Source organism: Octopus sinensis, linkage group LG12 (assembly GCF_006345805.1).
Source record: "Octopus sinensis linkage group LG12, ASM634580v1, whole genome shotgun sequence".
Lineage (NCBI taxonomy): Eukaryota > Metazoa > Mollusca > Cephalopoda > Octopoda > Octopodidae > Octopus > Octopus sinensis.
This window is the reverse complement of record NC_043008.1, coordinates 31,703,433-31,717,356: the sequence shown is the minus strand read 5'-3', so window position 1 is coordinate 31,717,356 and position 13,924 is coordinate 31,703,433. Positions and strand designations below refer to the sequence as shown.

Sequence of the window (13,924 nt, the reverse complement as noted above, 5' to 3'; positions counted from 1 at the left end):
CACCCGGTTGGTTTGGATGATGTGACTGTAAAACCTGCTCTGTGTAAGCATCCAACTTGTTTGGGCACACTTCTGTTAAAAAAACAGTAAAAATGCTAAAAATAACTGAACAACAACAAAAAAAAATCCAACCAAGATTCAACCAAATCAAAAAATAAACCCAAATACTAAGCGAACAAACTCGAACCATCTCACTTCCATTGTGCACACACACACAAATGTGCACGCACACACACTTGTATGCACACAAACACACGTGCACACAAACATGTGCACACACAAACGTGCATGCACACACAAATGCACATGCACACATAAATGCACGTGGACACTCAAACATGCATGCGCACATACACACACACAAGCATGTGCTTGCACAGGCACATGTGCACACATACACAAGCACATGCACGCACACACACAAACGCGTGCACACACACACAAACGCACACATTCACATACCCCACTTTTACATACACACATATATTCACATGGAGTTGAAATGCTGTTTGATTTATTTTTCAGCATGCAATTTTCATCATCCCACTACCAGGTATAACATTATCCCTGCCTTCCTTGTTCATCTATCACCCCTTCCTTTCTCATTCATAAACACAAGTATTATTATAGTAGATTATCTCAGAATAAAGTCTTCAGTGATGTCCCTGTTACCCAACAAGTGATGATGAGCCTTGATTTGGCCATTCAACCTGCTAAAAATACCAACCAAATCTCCCTCAGATCATTACCTTACCATCTGAACAAAAGACACATTGGCTAAAGCAGACTGTTAGAAAGGTTCTGAATGGAATGCCTTTGGTCATAACTCAACCGGATCATAGTTGATTGTTCAGCTGAATAACAACCACCACTGCAGGCCTGGTGCCAGACTTTGGTCTCTGGGGATGCCTCAGAATATTCTGGTTGGACACAAATTTGTAATAGTGTTAAAGTGGAGTTTCGAAATAAGTGTATCATTGTAAATCTGAGGGTGCACCATTGAACAGTGAAGGGGAAGTGCTGTCCAGTGCAACCCCTAAGTGACGGGCATGTACCCTATTCAAATGATTTCTTTCTTAGTATTCTTGTATTCAAAAAATGTTTTTCTCTTCTTCCACAGCCATCCTGGGTAGAGGATCTGCGTAATCGTTTCCAACAATTTTGGCTGCTCTCTACAAAAGCTGATCAACCCCAGTTGTTTCAACTTTATGTATCTTTTTCTTGATGTCAAATATTTTCTTTTCTACTTTCATTTGTTGAGGTCATTAAAAATTTTACTTGTGTACATCTCGATGTCTCTATTTTAATAATAGCTTCAAATTTTGGCATAAGACCAGCAGTTTTGGTGGGAGGGGATAAGTCAATTATATCAACACCAATGCTTAACTGGTACTAATTTTATTGACCCTGAAAGGATGAAAGGCAAAGTCACCCTCAGCAGAATTTGAACTCAGAATGTAAAGCTTGACAAAATGTTACTAACCATTTTGCCCCGTGAGTTAACAATTCTGCCAGCTTTCCACCTTTGTCTCTACTTCAATAATAAAAGAACTTTGATTTCTTTTCGATAGGTTTGGTGTCTCTTGAGTATTTCTTACATGAAATTTACATGAGGCCATCATGTTTATAAGATTTATTAGGCAATATAGATTTACTTATAATCTTCTACTTTACAAAATTTACTTGTAATCTTCTTTATAAAATTTAGTTGAGAACATCTACTTAATTGTGGATACTCCATTTCTTGTTCAGTCACACTGTATAGCACTTTGTGTTAATGTCTTCTACCTTAACCTTGATTTGACTGGACAGAAGCTGTCCTGAATCTCATCTCATATATATATATATATGTGTGTGTTAGCCTGGTCGGTCACGTGATCACATGATATATGCATGCTAGTGTGTACATACAGGCAGATGATTACATCTCTTTATACCAATGAGTACTTATCCAATCAATAAACTGAAAGTGATAAAATGAGTACTAGATGAAATATCTAGGTGGATATATAATTAACTAAAACTGTGAAGGTGGTACCTTAGTATGGCTACATTCAAATGACTAAAAGTTTTTTTTAGTTCTTTTATTTGTTTGGTGACCACAGCCAGATCCATGCAAGATCATTTCCCTCAGTAAAGGAAAGTATCTGCTCCATAAAATACTGTTGTGTATATCTGACTTCTATTATTTAGTTTCCTTATTCACACCTTAACTATGTTTAGAGAGGATCACCTGCTCAAACTGAAGGTATGTAGTAATAACTATTTCTCACATTGGCCAAAATGATACATGTTTATTATTGACTGAATTGACTGTATATTATAGCTATCAATTTTATTCACTTCTTCAAGGGCTGCTAAAATACATACCTGTATATGACAAAATAAATCTCAGTATATGACAATTATTTTATTTTATCAAGTACCTGTTTATTTATTATTGTTGTTGTTGTTCATTTCTAAGTCATCCCAGTTCAAGCTTATGATCAAAAGTATCTGAGTTATGGTTGTATTATAGGTGTTTATTCCCAAATCAACCATATTCAAACAGTTTTATGCTCAATGATACTTGAACCAAGATCAACTCTGTTTATGCAGACCTATGATCATAGATGTTTAAGCTGTGACTATGTTGCTGATATTTCCTCTCAGGCCACTGGAAAACCATTCCAGCCATGCTGATGATGTTTAGTCCTCTAGATCAGTGCTCCACAACTTTTTTTCACTTGCAGTACACTTATTTTTTTCAAAATTCGGTGGCACACCTGAACTAAAAGTATAGGGAAAAAAATTTATATTCAGGTTACACTGTGGAATACCTAGCATTGTTTCATGGCACACCAGTGTGCTACAATATACTGGTTGCAGAGCACTGCTCTAGATCAGCCCTGTCTGAGCAGACCTATGATTACGTTGCTAATATTTACTTGAGTCAAATCTGTTGAAGAAGACTTATGATTGAAGATGTACAAGCCATGACCATCATTCTGTCTATGTAGGACTACAACAGTGAGCAAAGGTGAATGTCCTTCAGTAAATAATTTCATCTCTCACAAATCTATATTTGAAGTATGATGTATCAACTTTGAGTGGCAGGGAAATGCTTTCTAGTCTATGTGTGTGTGGTGCCTTGTCTTGAGAATTGCAGAGTTACTTTTGTTGTGTATGGAAGGAAAGTACCCAATATTCTGTACAGAAATGCCCTGTAATGTATAGCATAGAAGTACCCTATATTGTGTGTAGTAAGAAAAATACCTTGTATTTTGTGAAGCAGGTAAAGTTCCCTGTGCTGTGGTAAGGAAAGTATAAATTGCAGGAAATAAACAAGTACTACACACAAAAATATTTATTGATAAATCTAATGTAAATTATGTTTGAAAGATTGGAAGTTGAGATTGATAAATAAACCAGGTAAGAGTTATTAATAACCTTAGATAAACTCATGTCCATTTTTCAGAACTTCGTGACCAATTACATGAAGCTAGGGAAAAGTTAAATCTCAGTAACACAGAATTGCATAGATATATGAAGAACAATGCCAAACTTCAGGTACATTCTTTTATTCATTCATTCTTCTACTCTTTCAGCATTTTATTCTTTTATTGGTTTTGGTCTTTGATTGAACTGTGGCCATACCTTGGCACTGACTCCAAGAGATTTATGTCAATTATATTGGCTACAGAACTTTGTCAGGTACTTACCTCAGCAACCTAGGTTGGGTGAAAGACAAAACTGAAATGGCTGTAAAAGGTTGATGGCATTTTTTATTTGATACTCTCATTAATTCTACTCCAGACAACACACACGCACATGCGTAATCATCATCATCATCATCATTTAATGTCACTTTTCCATGCTTGGTGAGGCAGATTTTCTATGGTCAGATGCCCTTTTTGTCACCAAATCCCACCTGTTTCCAAGTAAGGTAATATTTCATGTAAGACTGGAGATGAACAACATGCTCATTTACAACCATCACATGATGTCAAGATAAGTGTTGTGCGCATGCACACACACACACACACAAACACACACACATGATGGGCTTCTTTTAGCTTCCATCTCCTAAATCCTTTCATAAGGCTTTGGTCAGCTCAAGGCTATAGTAGAAGACACTTGCATAAGGTGTTAAGGGACTGAACCTGAACTTCTTAATCATACAACTATTCCAATATGACATCAATATTTACAGAGCTAACTAATATTCAGACTGAACGCTAGCAAGATGGTTATCTGTTAAGGAAAGCCTTAATTCTTCCTCCCTACTTAGATCATCAACTCTCCAGTATCCCCTCACCACCCTCATGTCTCATACAGATGTCAACTTTATGGATATTGATTCTGAACAGCAAATGTATTGATTTAAAACCAATTTCAGATGCTGCAAAAGTCACAGGTACTGCTGCACCCTGTTTGACCTAGGAATACAAAATGCCACACTATTTTCTGAAAGAGTAAGAAATATTTCATCAGAGGTGTCCTAAAATTAATTAGTGAATAAGCAATCAGGTAATCAATCAAGCAATCCTTCTAAAAATTAATCAACCAATGTTTGACTCAGTTTGTTAATTAATTAATTTAGCTATTTATCAACTTCATCATTTTAATGTCCACTTTTCCATACTTGCATGGGTTAATGGAATTTATTATAAAACAGGTTTTCTACAGCTGAATGCCCTTCCTTTTTCCAAGCAAGGATATATTTCCCCATAGTAATACATGTTTTCATAGAATATTGGAAATGAACAACACTGCTTGTATGAAAGTGAGTTTCATTTACAACTATCATGTGATGTCATTCAATAAAATATATAAATTGATGAATGAATCAATCAATATATCCATCAATTAACCAAAAATGATTACTCAATCAATTTAGCTATACAGCAATCAATCTATTTAACTAATGGTCAATCAATGATACATTGTTCAGTCAACTTATTTAATGATCAGTCACTCCATCAGTCACATATCAGTCAATCATTTTATCTTTCAGTTTGCCTGTTTTTCCTTTTATCTGCCTGTCTGTCTATTTTTCTGTTTGTCTATCTGTCTGTCTATATATCAGCAAATTAACCAATCTGCCAATTAATAATTCCCAAATACTTGTCCATAAGGGGGTTGGAAATTATAGTAGGTTATACCAGTCCTATTACATAACTGAGACTTCATTAAATAAATATTTTATAATTTCAGGGAGACTACCATGACCTCATTGGAATTTCAGCTGATTTGGTTGATGCTCTAGAAGAAACTGCATTAGGAAATACTGTAAGTTTGTAAATCTAGAAAACAAAACATTGTATATTCTGTTATATTACACTCTATGTTGTGTGTGTGTGTGTGTGTGTGTGTGTGTGTGTGTGTGTATGGGTAGATTTAGACCTAATGAAGTTCTTGGTCTAATAGGTTGTGGGGGTCCCCTACAATTTTGCTAATTCATTATATTGTGAGGTAAGAGAGCCCCGAACCCTTTGTGGAGGCTCCAAAACTTTGAGTAGCTTTTGTAGATTCAGAAGGACTCAGTTAAATTTAATGCTTTTTGGGGGGGGGGGTTAAATCTAAAAGGACTCAATGAATCAAAAGAGGGTTCAATAATTTTAAAAGAATTAAACTAAAAAAATTAAACTAGTAAAAAATTACAAATTATTTTTTTGATTGTTATAAATGTATTTTTAAAAATTTTAACTGTAACTTCAAGCTTTACACTGCTCTGAGATAAAGGAGATCCCCCAGTGCTTGGAGTCACCCACGCTTAGGGATCCTAGGCCATGGTACATATTGGCCTTTACATTAATTCAGCTCTGTACATGTGCTGTACCTAGTAGTACAGTTTTGTGTTTGTCTGTATCATTTTTAATCATTTCCTAGGCACTGGTTACAATGTTCTGTATTTCCAGTAACATAGCTTGGTTTAAGAGGCTGAAGTGGGCAGTCAGCCATGAGTGATGCTTTTATGGGGTCGATACTTAAGCCTGCATGTAGCTTAGTGGTTAGGGCATTCGGCTCATGATCATAAGGTTGTGAGTTCAATTCCTGGTGACGCATCATGTCCTTGAGCAAGACACTTTATTTCACGTTTCTCTAGTCCTCTCAGCTGGCAAAAATGAGTAATACCTGTATTTCAAAAGGGCCAGCCTTGTCACACTGAATCTCCTTGCGAACTACATTAAGGGTACACGTGTCTGTGGAATGCTCAGCCACTTGCACATTAATTTCTCGAGCAAGCTGTTCTGTTGATCGTATCAGCTGGGAGCCTTGTTGTAACCGACAGAGTGCTCCTATACTTAAGCCTACTGTACAATCCTGTATAGGTGGTGGGGGCAGGGGGAGATGTCAAAAACCCAAAAGCTGCCTCAAATAACATGCACTCTAGCTATGACACTGTGTACTTCTGTTTTCATTCCCAACTTTTTGCTTATCTCTAATTTCAGATCCTTATATTTGCATTTCCCCATTTATTTGAGAGATATGATATAGTTAGTTGGAATTGAGATTTAAATTAAGATGGTGTTCCTGTCTAGGTGGTCTTTGCCAACAGTATCTGGCTGATTAATCTTGATCCTTCTGTCTGTATAAAATGGCATATTCCATAGTATGTTTGCTTTGCCATTCTCTAAAACTGCTTGTATGTTTTATGCTATCTTCTTTCTGTTGTTATTTCCTAGTGCTGGCAATAATGTCCAGTGTATATAAGTCCCAGCTCATTTATGTCTATGAATTTATTCTTTTTTGGCTAAGACTGGGCAGCCAGAGACAGGGGTGAATGTTTCTTCTCCATGGCCATAGTAAGAATATGGTATAAATACATGTGCTATGAAGTTGTAGAAGCAGGAACACTTTCTCAATACTTTCAGGTCATTACATCTAGATTTGGTAACTGACAGTGCCACCATAATTTCCAACATATATTCACTTAAAATAATAATAATGAAATTATTGTATACAGTGCTCAGGTGCACCATAACTTGCTTGTGTGTGTATGGAGGGGAGAAAATCAGGTGTAATGTTGGCGAATCTCAAGAAGCATGGAAGTTTTGAAGGATGCAGTGCTCCGACAACTAACAACTGATGCCGGCAGTTTGTTCCATGCTTCAGCAACTCTTAGCGTGAAAAAATGTTTCTGAAAATCATGGGAGCTGTGCTGTTTTCTGACTTTGTAAACATGTCCACAGGTGTTAGACAGGTGGAGTTTGAAAAGGTGCTCAGAGTTATTGTTAGTAAGATGGTTAATAGTGGTTCTTCTGGCCAACTATGAAGTTTATACCTCTTTCAGTCAGTCCATATCAAATACTGTTTCAAAACAGCTGCAATTTAGAGGTAAACATGACCTTCATAGGATGATAAGTCAGTAGTTCTGGACATGGATAACAGTGAGGTGGATCTTCTAACTTGTGGCCATGTACACTCCAATAAGAGCTGGTTGGCTTTCTTTCTTTCTTCCTTTCTTTCCCCTTTTCTTTCTTTCTTTCCCCTTTTCTTTCTTTCTTTCTTTCTTTCTTTCTTTTTTCTTTCTTTCTTTCTTTCTTTCTTTCTTTCTTTCTTTCTTTTCTTTCTTTCTTTCCACATCTAAGGATATTCTGAGGAACATCTCGCTCATTAGTGATAATTACTTATTGGAATGACATCTTACTCACATCCAGGTACTGTGTGGCAGTAGTCAGTTGGAGAATGAGGTGTCAGAGACTGGCAAACCTGCTTAGGCATGTCAAAATGTCTGACATCAATCACCTGGATTTCTCTAAAGTGCCTGTGTTGATGTAGACAAACTGCAGCAGGTAATTCAGATTGCATTTAATGTTTTCATGAAGTCCACTGACATACTTAGTGTAAATTGTCCATTGTCTCAGGTATTTGGCTGCATAGACACAAATTCCTGATTTAGTCCAAAACATAAGGGGATTATCATCAGCATCATTATCATCAGCATCATTATCATCATCATCATCATCATCATCATCATCATTATTGAATGATAGACCAGCGCAAGCCATCAAAGTGATGCTGTGGTAAAAGTATACGAAGCCCCATGTACCCATCATGACTACCCATCTGATAAGAGTCCACCAGGCACGTGCATCACAATCATATGTATGCAACATGGTGATCTCATTTCAAGTTAAACAACACTTGAACTTTTCAGGTAGGGCCCAGTTTGAATTTTCTTCAAGTTGAGTACCCTATCCTGCTCAAAAGGTCCCTGAATAAGAGTTACTCTTCTACTCTTTTACTCGTTTCAGTCATGTGACTATGGCCATACTGGAGCACCACCTTTTAGACGAGCAAATCGACCCCAGGACTTATTCTTTGTAAGCCTAGTACTTATTCTATTGGTCTCTTTTGCCAAACTGCTAAGTTACGGGGACGTAAACACACCACCATTGTTGTCAAGTGATGTTGGGGGGACAAACACAAACTCACAAACACATACACACACATACATACATATATATATATATATATATATATATATATATATATATATATATATATATATATATACACATATATACGATGGGATTCTTTCAGTTTCTGTCTACCAAATCCACTCAAAAGGCTTTTGTTGGCCTGAGGCTATAGCAGAAGACACTTGCCCAAGGTGCCACACAGTGGGATTGAACCTGGAACCATGTGGTTGGTAAGCAAGCTACTTACCACACAACCACTCCTATGCCTATAAGGATAATGTTTAAGGATAATGAATGAAACATTCATGTTTCCAGGGATGAATTATTCAAACCTCAAAGAATCCTTCTCAACATGTAGCTACAAGGCTCCCTCATTACTCTTGCTCCTATCATCAGCAGTCAGCGACATATTCATATGGTCTAGGGCAGGCAACTGACAATCAAATCTATTGTTCTGTGCAGAATATTTCCTGTTGCCTATTATTGTTGTTGTTAATGCAGTAAGCTGGCAAAATTATTAGCACATTGGACAAAATGATTTGTATTTCTTCAGGCTCTTTACATTCTGAGTTCAAATCCTGCCATGAACAACTTTACTTTTTAACTTTTATATGTATGTTTGTGTGTGTGTGTGCATATGTCTGTATGTATAAATTATGTATATGAAATTACAAAGACTGCAAAATTTTGATGCCAAAACTTGTGATAAACATTTGGCAACCAGGCGCTCATACATGTAAATGTAAATTTTAAGTGTACAAATTTTAAAATTACAAAATTCCGTGCTGTTTAATATTAGTGCAGATATGCGTATACAAAAATATTAGTATTTCAATTTTCTGAAAAATCGGATTCAAGGGAGATAATAATTCAAGAGTTACTCCCCTTAATATTTTGTTTTTGTTTACTGAAATTCTTGCATAATTGTATTGTGACTTTCTGTGGCTTTTCATGTTTCAATCCGAAATGAAGACAAACGCTAGTTTTCTATATGATAGGCTTGAATAATTGTTGAAGTTTTCCTTAACAAGAAACCAATAGTAGCCTTCATACACAAATAAAGAATCTTTATCCACCAATACATTGGCTGAGCACTCATTCACTTTGTTTGATATAAATATATATATATATATATATATATCAAACATATATATATATATATTGTAAATAGTAAAGGATTACCCAAACGTTTACCAGTTCACTCTCAGTTAGGTATTCAAAATAGGTTATTCAACAGTTAATATATAAATCCAATAATATTCTTATAAGAATTTAGGATATATTCCGTTGGATAATTCTGAATGCATTACCTTAACCATATAAGTTTCCTAGAGTGCATATATATATATACATATATATATCAGGGATGTGCCATCTGGGTAGGCAAGGTAAGCAGTGCCTACCCAGAATAAAATAGATTGATAGTAATATTTTCCTTTTATGGCAAAATATGTACCTAATTCAATAAAATTATGAAGGTTACTCTGATAACTATGCATAAAATACAAAATATTTTATTTTTTTGTTGATTAGGTAGGCATGATTTGCCCCTGCCTTTCAATCTCAGTATTAAAGCTATGCATACAACTGCTGTAGTACATGTGCTGTGTACATTCCTACAACGTTTTCTTTACACACTATAAAGGCAGAAGTAAATCTGCCCACAACTCAGTCACGCGCCTGTGTTTCGCTTATTTTTTGTGTGTGTTACTACACACCAACTGCCTACCCTGAGTAATTACTGATGGCACATGACACACATATCATCATCATCATCATTTAATGTCCATGTTCCTGTTGCCATGGGTTATATGTAAATATATGTGTGCGTGTGAATATGTGTATGTTTGTCTCTTTGTCTTGACATCATGTGATAATTGTAAGTGATTGTTACTGTTCTTCAAGCAATGTCAGTCATTTTCAATATTCTGCAGGAACATGTCTGACTATGGAGAAATATTATCATCTTTGGAAACAAGCAATGGTTGGCAAGAGGAAAGGCATCCAGCCATAGAAAAAAATCTGTCTCAGTAAACTGTGTCCAACTCGTGCAAGCATGGAAAAGTGGATGTTAAAACAAAGATAGTGAATGATGATTTATTGTTATTTTCTGGAATGTGGCAAAGTCTATCCTGATGAGTAATTTGTCAATGTTCTTACTGAGGAGATTGTTATGTATCTTTCTAGTTGACTCAAGTAACAAGGTCTCTTGTTGATTCGAGTGACTCCATATAGGCTCCTTTGTTGATTGAAGTGACTCCATATAGGCTCTCTTGTTGATTCGAGTGACTCAATATACTCTCCCTTGTTGATTCGAGTGACTCCATATAGGCTTTCTTGTTGACTCAAGCAACATCATATAAGCTCCCTTAATGACTTGAGTGACTCCATACAGACTCTTTTGTAGACTCCATATAAACTCTTTTGTTGTCTTCATATAAGCTCTCTTGTCAATTTGAGTGTCTCCATACAGGCTCTGTTATTGACTCTAGTGACTCCATATTGACTCTCTTGTTGACTCAAGTGTCTCCATACAGACTCTTTTGTTGACTCAAATGATCATAAAAACTCCCTCTCAGTATTATTAAGAATTGTTGCTTTTGGTTTTCATTTTCTTCAGGTCAGTCCAGAAATGCTCCAACAAATCTGCAAACGCCTATTTACACATGCCAAGCAACCATCCATTGACTTCAACCGGCCTGGAACTGCTGGAAAAGCTCTTCGGACATCTATTATTGAGTAAGGTTGATTATGTTATTGTGTACTGATTGAATGGCCATTAATTCCATTGTATCTATGACAGTCTAATTAATTGTTGTTAATAAACACAGTTATTGCAGTGGTCCTTCAGTTTTTCTAAGCCCTGTAAAAGAACTTGGAAGGTTGGGCCTCCAACCAGGTCATTTGCAATACCCTTAAAACCAGGAACTTTTCAGCACCCACTCGTATATCAATAATTGTAATAAGTAACTTATAGCTTTGCACATTAATCTCACAGAGATTGTGAAATGTTTGAATATTTGCAGCACCATCAGCCACAAAGGAGAGTATATCCACTGAGTGCTTTTTGGTGCATCCAAAAATCACATGCCCACCTCCCACTCACTTTTCTATGACCAGGTTAGGGCCTGGAATGTTTCAAACAGACACATGACATGTCATTTAGTCAAATTAGCCCTTCATTTACTCCACAAATGTTTTGTTATCAATTCTGCACTTCCCTGTATCACGTGTTTCAACCTAACTGTACCATATATACAAACAATGCCGTTTAAATCCCAAGCAACACTATGTATGTCTCCTAGTTTCTTCTAAAAGCCATACAACATCCTATTCAGCTTCTACAAACATACAATTTTATTCTGCTTCTACAAACCATACAGACTCATCCCCTGCTTCTATAATAAGCTATATACTTTTATCCAGCTTCTATAAGTCACTCAACCTCCTTTGTTTTATATGCCAAACAACTTCTATCATTCTTATAAAGTTCACAACCATCTTCACTCTTGTAAGCCATACTATATTAACTCCTTTTAAAAGACACCCCACTTTTTTTTTACTACTACTTTTAGCTAAATAGATTCTTTTTTCCTAAGCAACAACTTTCTGCATTTTATATTTTGCTTTTAATAAGCTAAAAGAAAAAAGAAAAATATTTGTTTTAATATGGATAATAAAATAAAGTCCTTCATGCCTTCTAGAAGCCAAATAAACTCCTCTTCTCCTTCCATCAGCCCGGCATCTTTGTTGCTTCCATTAACCATATCATCATTATTTAGCATCTCTATTCCATGTTTACATCTGTCAGACAGAATTTCTTGAGGCACATTTTCTATGACGGGTTGCCCTTTCTGTCACCTTCACCTGTTTCCAAAGAAGATAATATTTTCCCTTGGTGACTAGAAACAGACAAATTCATTTGTATGAGGCTAATATTAATTTACAACCATTACATGATGTCTAAACAAAGGGATACACCCCCCCCCACACACACACACATGCACACACAAATGTGTATACAATATGGGCTTCTTTCAGCTTCCATCAACCAAATCCACTTACATGGCTTTGGTTAACTTGGTGCTATAGTAGAAGAAACTTGCCCAATGTGCCATGCTGTGGGACTGAACTGTAAACCTCATGATTGGGAAGCATGTATCAGAAGTTTTTTTCTTTTCTGAATACAGAGAACAGTGTTTTGTCATAAGTTTATATTAAAGAAATTTTTAATGATCTCTGTCATTGCAGTATTCCAAGTAAGATAAAAGGGGACACACCTTTAGATTTTCCCAAAGTGAAATCCGACCTCATGTCAGCTAATAATCACCGCAAATCATTGCTACTGCAAGCCTTACGATGGGTGAGTAAAAGCTTGGTGCAGCATTTTACTATTTTCAGTTGATGTTTTCAACTTCTTTGTACTTTTCTAAGGAAATAGTATTGTTTGATGGTTCTCTTAAGCTTAATAATTATTTTACAGCTTTCATCTTTTTTGTAAATCTAGGACTTTCTGCAGCTATGTATAGCAGTGTTTCCCAATCATTTTTTACCACTGGACCCTTCTGGCTATTCAACATTTTAAAAAGATCATATTATGTTTTTACAGTTAAATATTATTAGGAATTGTATTGAAAATTAAAAAAAATATTTTGTGTATTGTAGATATATAACCAATTTTATTGCAGATAAATTTTAACAATGAAACAGTTAAAGAGAGAAATTCTTGTAATCCATGTGATCTATTTCTATCTGCAGCGATTGACCCGTACAAACACACAGCAAAGAACAATAAACATCACTAGTTATGTACATTCTGACCTGCTGGGCTGTGCTGCTGCATCTGGTCCTTATAAGGTGAGTCTAGAATTCTGAAATTTCATCTTTAATAGATACATTTGGCTACTCTCTGTATTGAGTACTCTCTTTTTCCCTTCTTGTTTACTCTAAACTCTGTACACTTATTACATACATACTCCTACACATATATATACATACACACATACACATATACTCACATGCATACATACATACAGTCACAAACACATATACACACATATGTACATACACACATGCACACACACATACATATTTCTCATTTCTTTACTGTTCCCACAGAGGGGACAAATAAGGACAGACAAACGGATTAAGTCGATTATATCGACCCCAGTGCATAACTGGTACTTATTTAATCGACCCCGAAAGGATGAAAAGCAAAGTCGACCTAAACGGAATTTGAACTCAGAACGTAGCGACAGATGAAATACTGCTAAGCATTTCGCCCGGCGTGCTAACGTTTCTGCCAATTTGATGCCAACTCAAGTTTCTGCCAACTCGACACATACATGTTTCTGACTGAGAGTTGATGTATAGACATCAATGAATAAATCTGTGATAGTTAAGATCCATGCGAGACTGACATGCATGTATATACATAAGCAACTAAAATAATCTTTAAGGCCAACATATTTAGATTATAAGGAGAGAAGCCTAAATTTCACATACAGTTCATACTT

At 36.0% G+C, this 13,924-nt stretch overlaps 1 protein-coding gene across 7 annotated transcripts in view; it reads left to right on the top strand.

Annotated features, from left to right (window-relative positions):
• Positions 1 to 13,924, top strand: part of LOC115218096 (lisH domain-containing protein ARMC9-like) — a 64,185-nt gene that overhangs the window by 23,915 nt on the left and 26,346 nt on the right. For all 7 annotated transcript variants that reach the window (XM_029787883.2, XM_036507820.1, XM_029787882.2 and 4 more), the window contains exons 6-12: positions 1,121 to 1,210; positions 2,224 to 2,248; positions 3,458 to 3,549; positions 5,197 to 5,271; positions 11,029 to 11,147; positions 12,660 to 12,771; positions 13,167 to 13,265. In XM_029787883.2, coding sequence (XP_029643743.2) covers positions 1,121 to 1,210; positions 2,224 to 2,248; positions 3,458 to 3,549; positions 5,197 to 5,271; positions 11,029 to 11,147; positions 12,660 to 12,771; positions 13,167 to 13,265 — 612 coding nt within the window. The remainder of the gene's footprint in view (positions 1 to 1,120; positions 1,211 to 2,223; positions 2,249 to 3,457; positions 3,550 to 5,196; positions 5,272 to 11,028; positions 11,148 to 12,659; positions 12,772 to 13,166; positions 13,266 to 13,924) is intronic.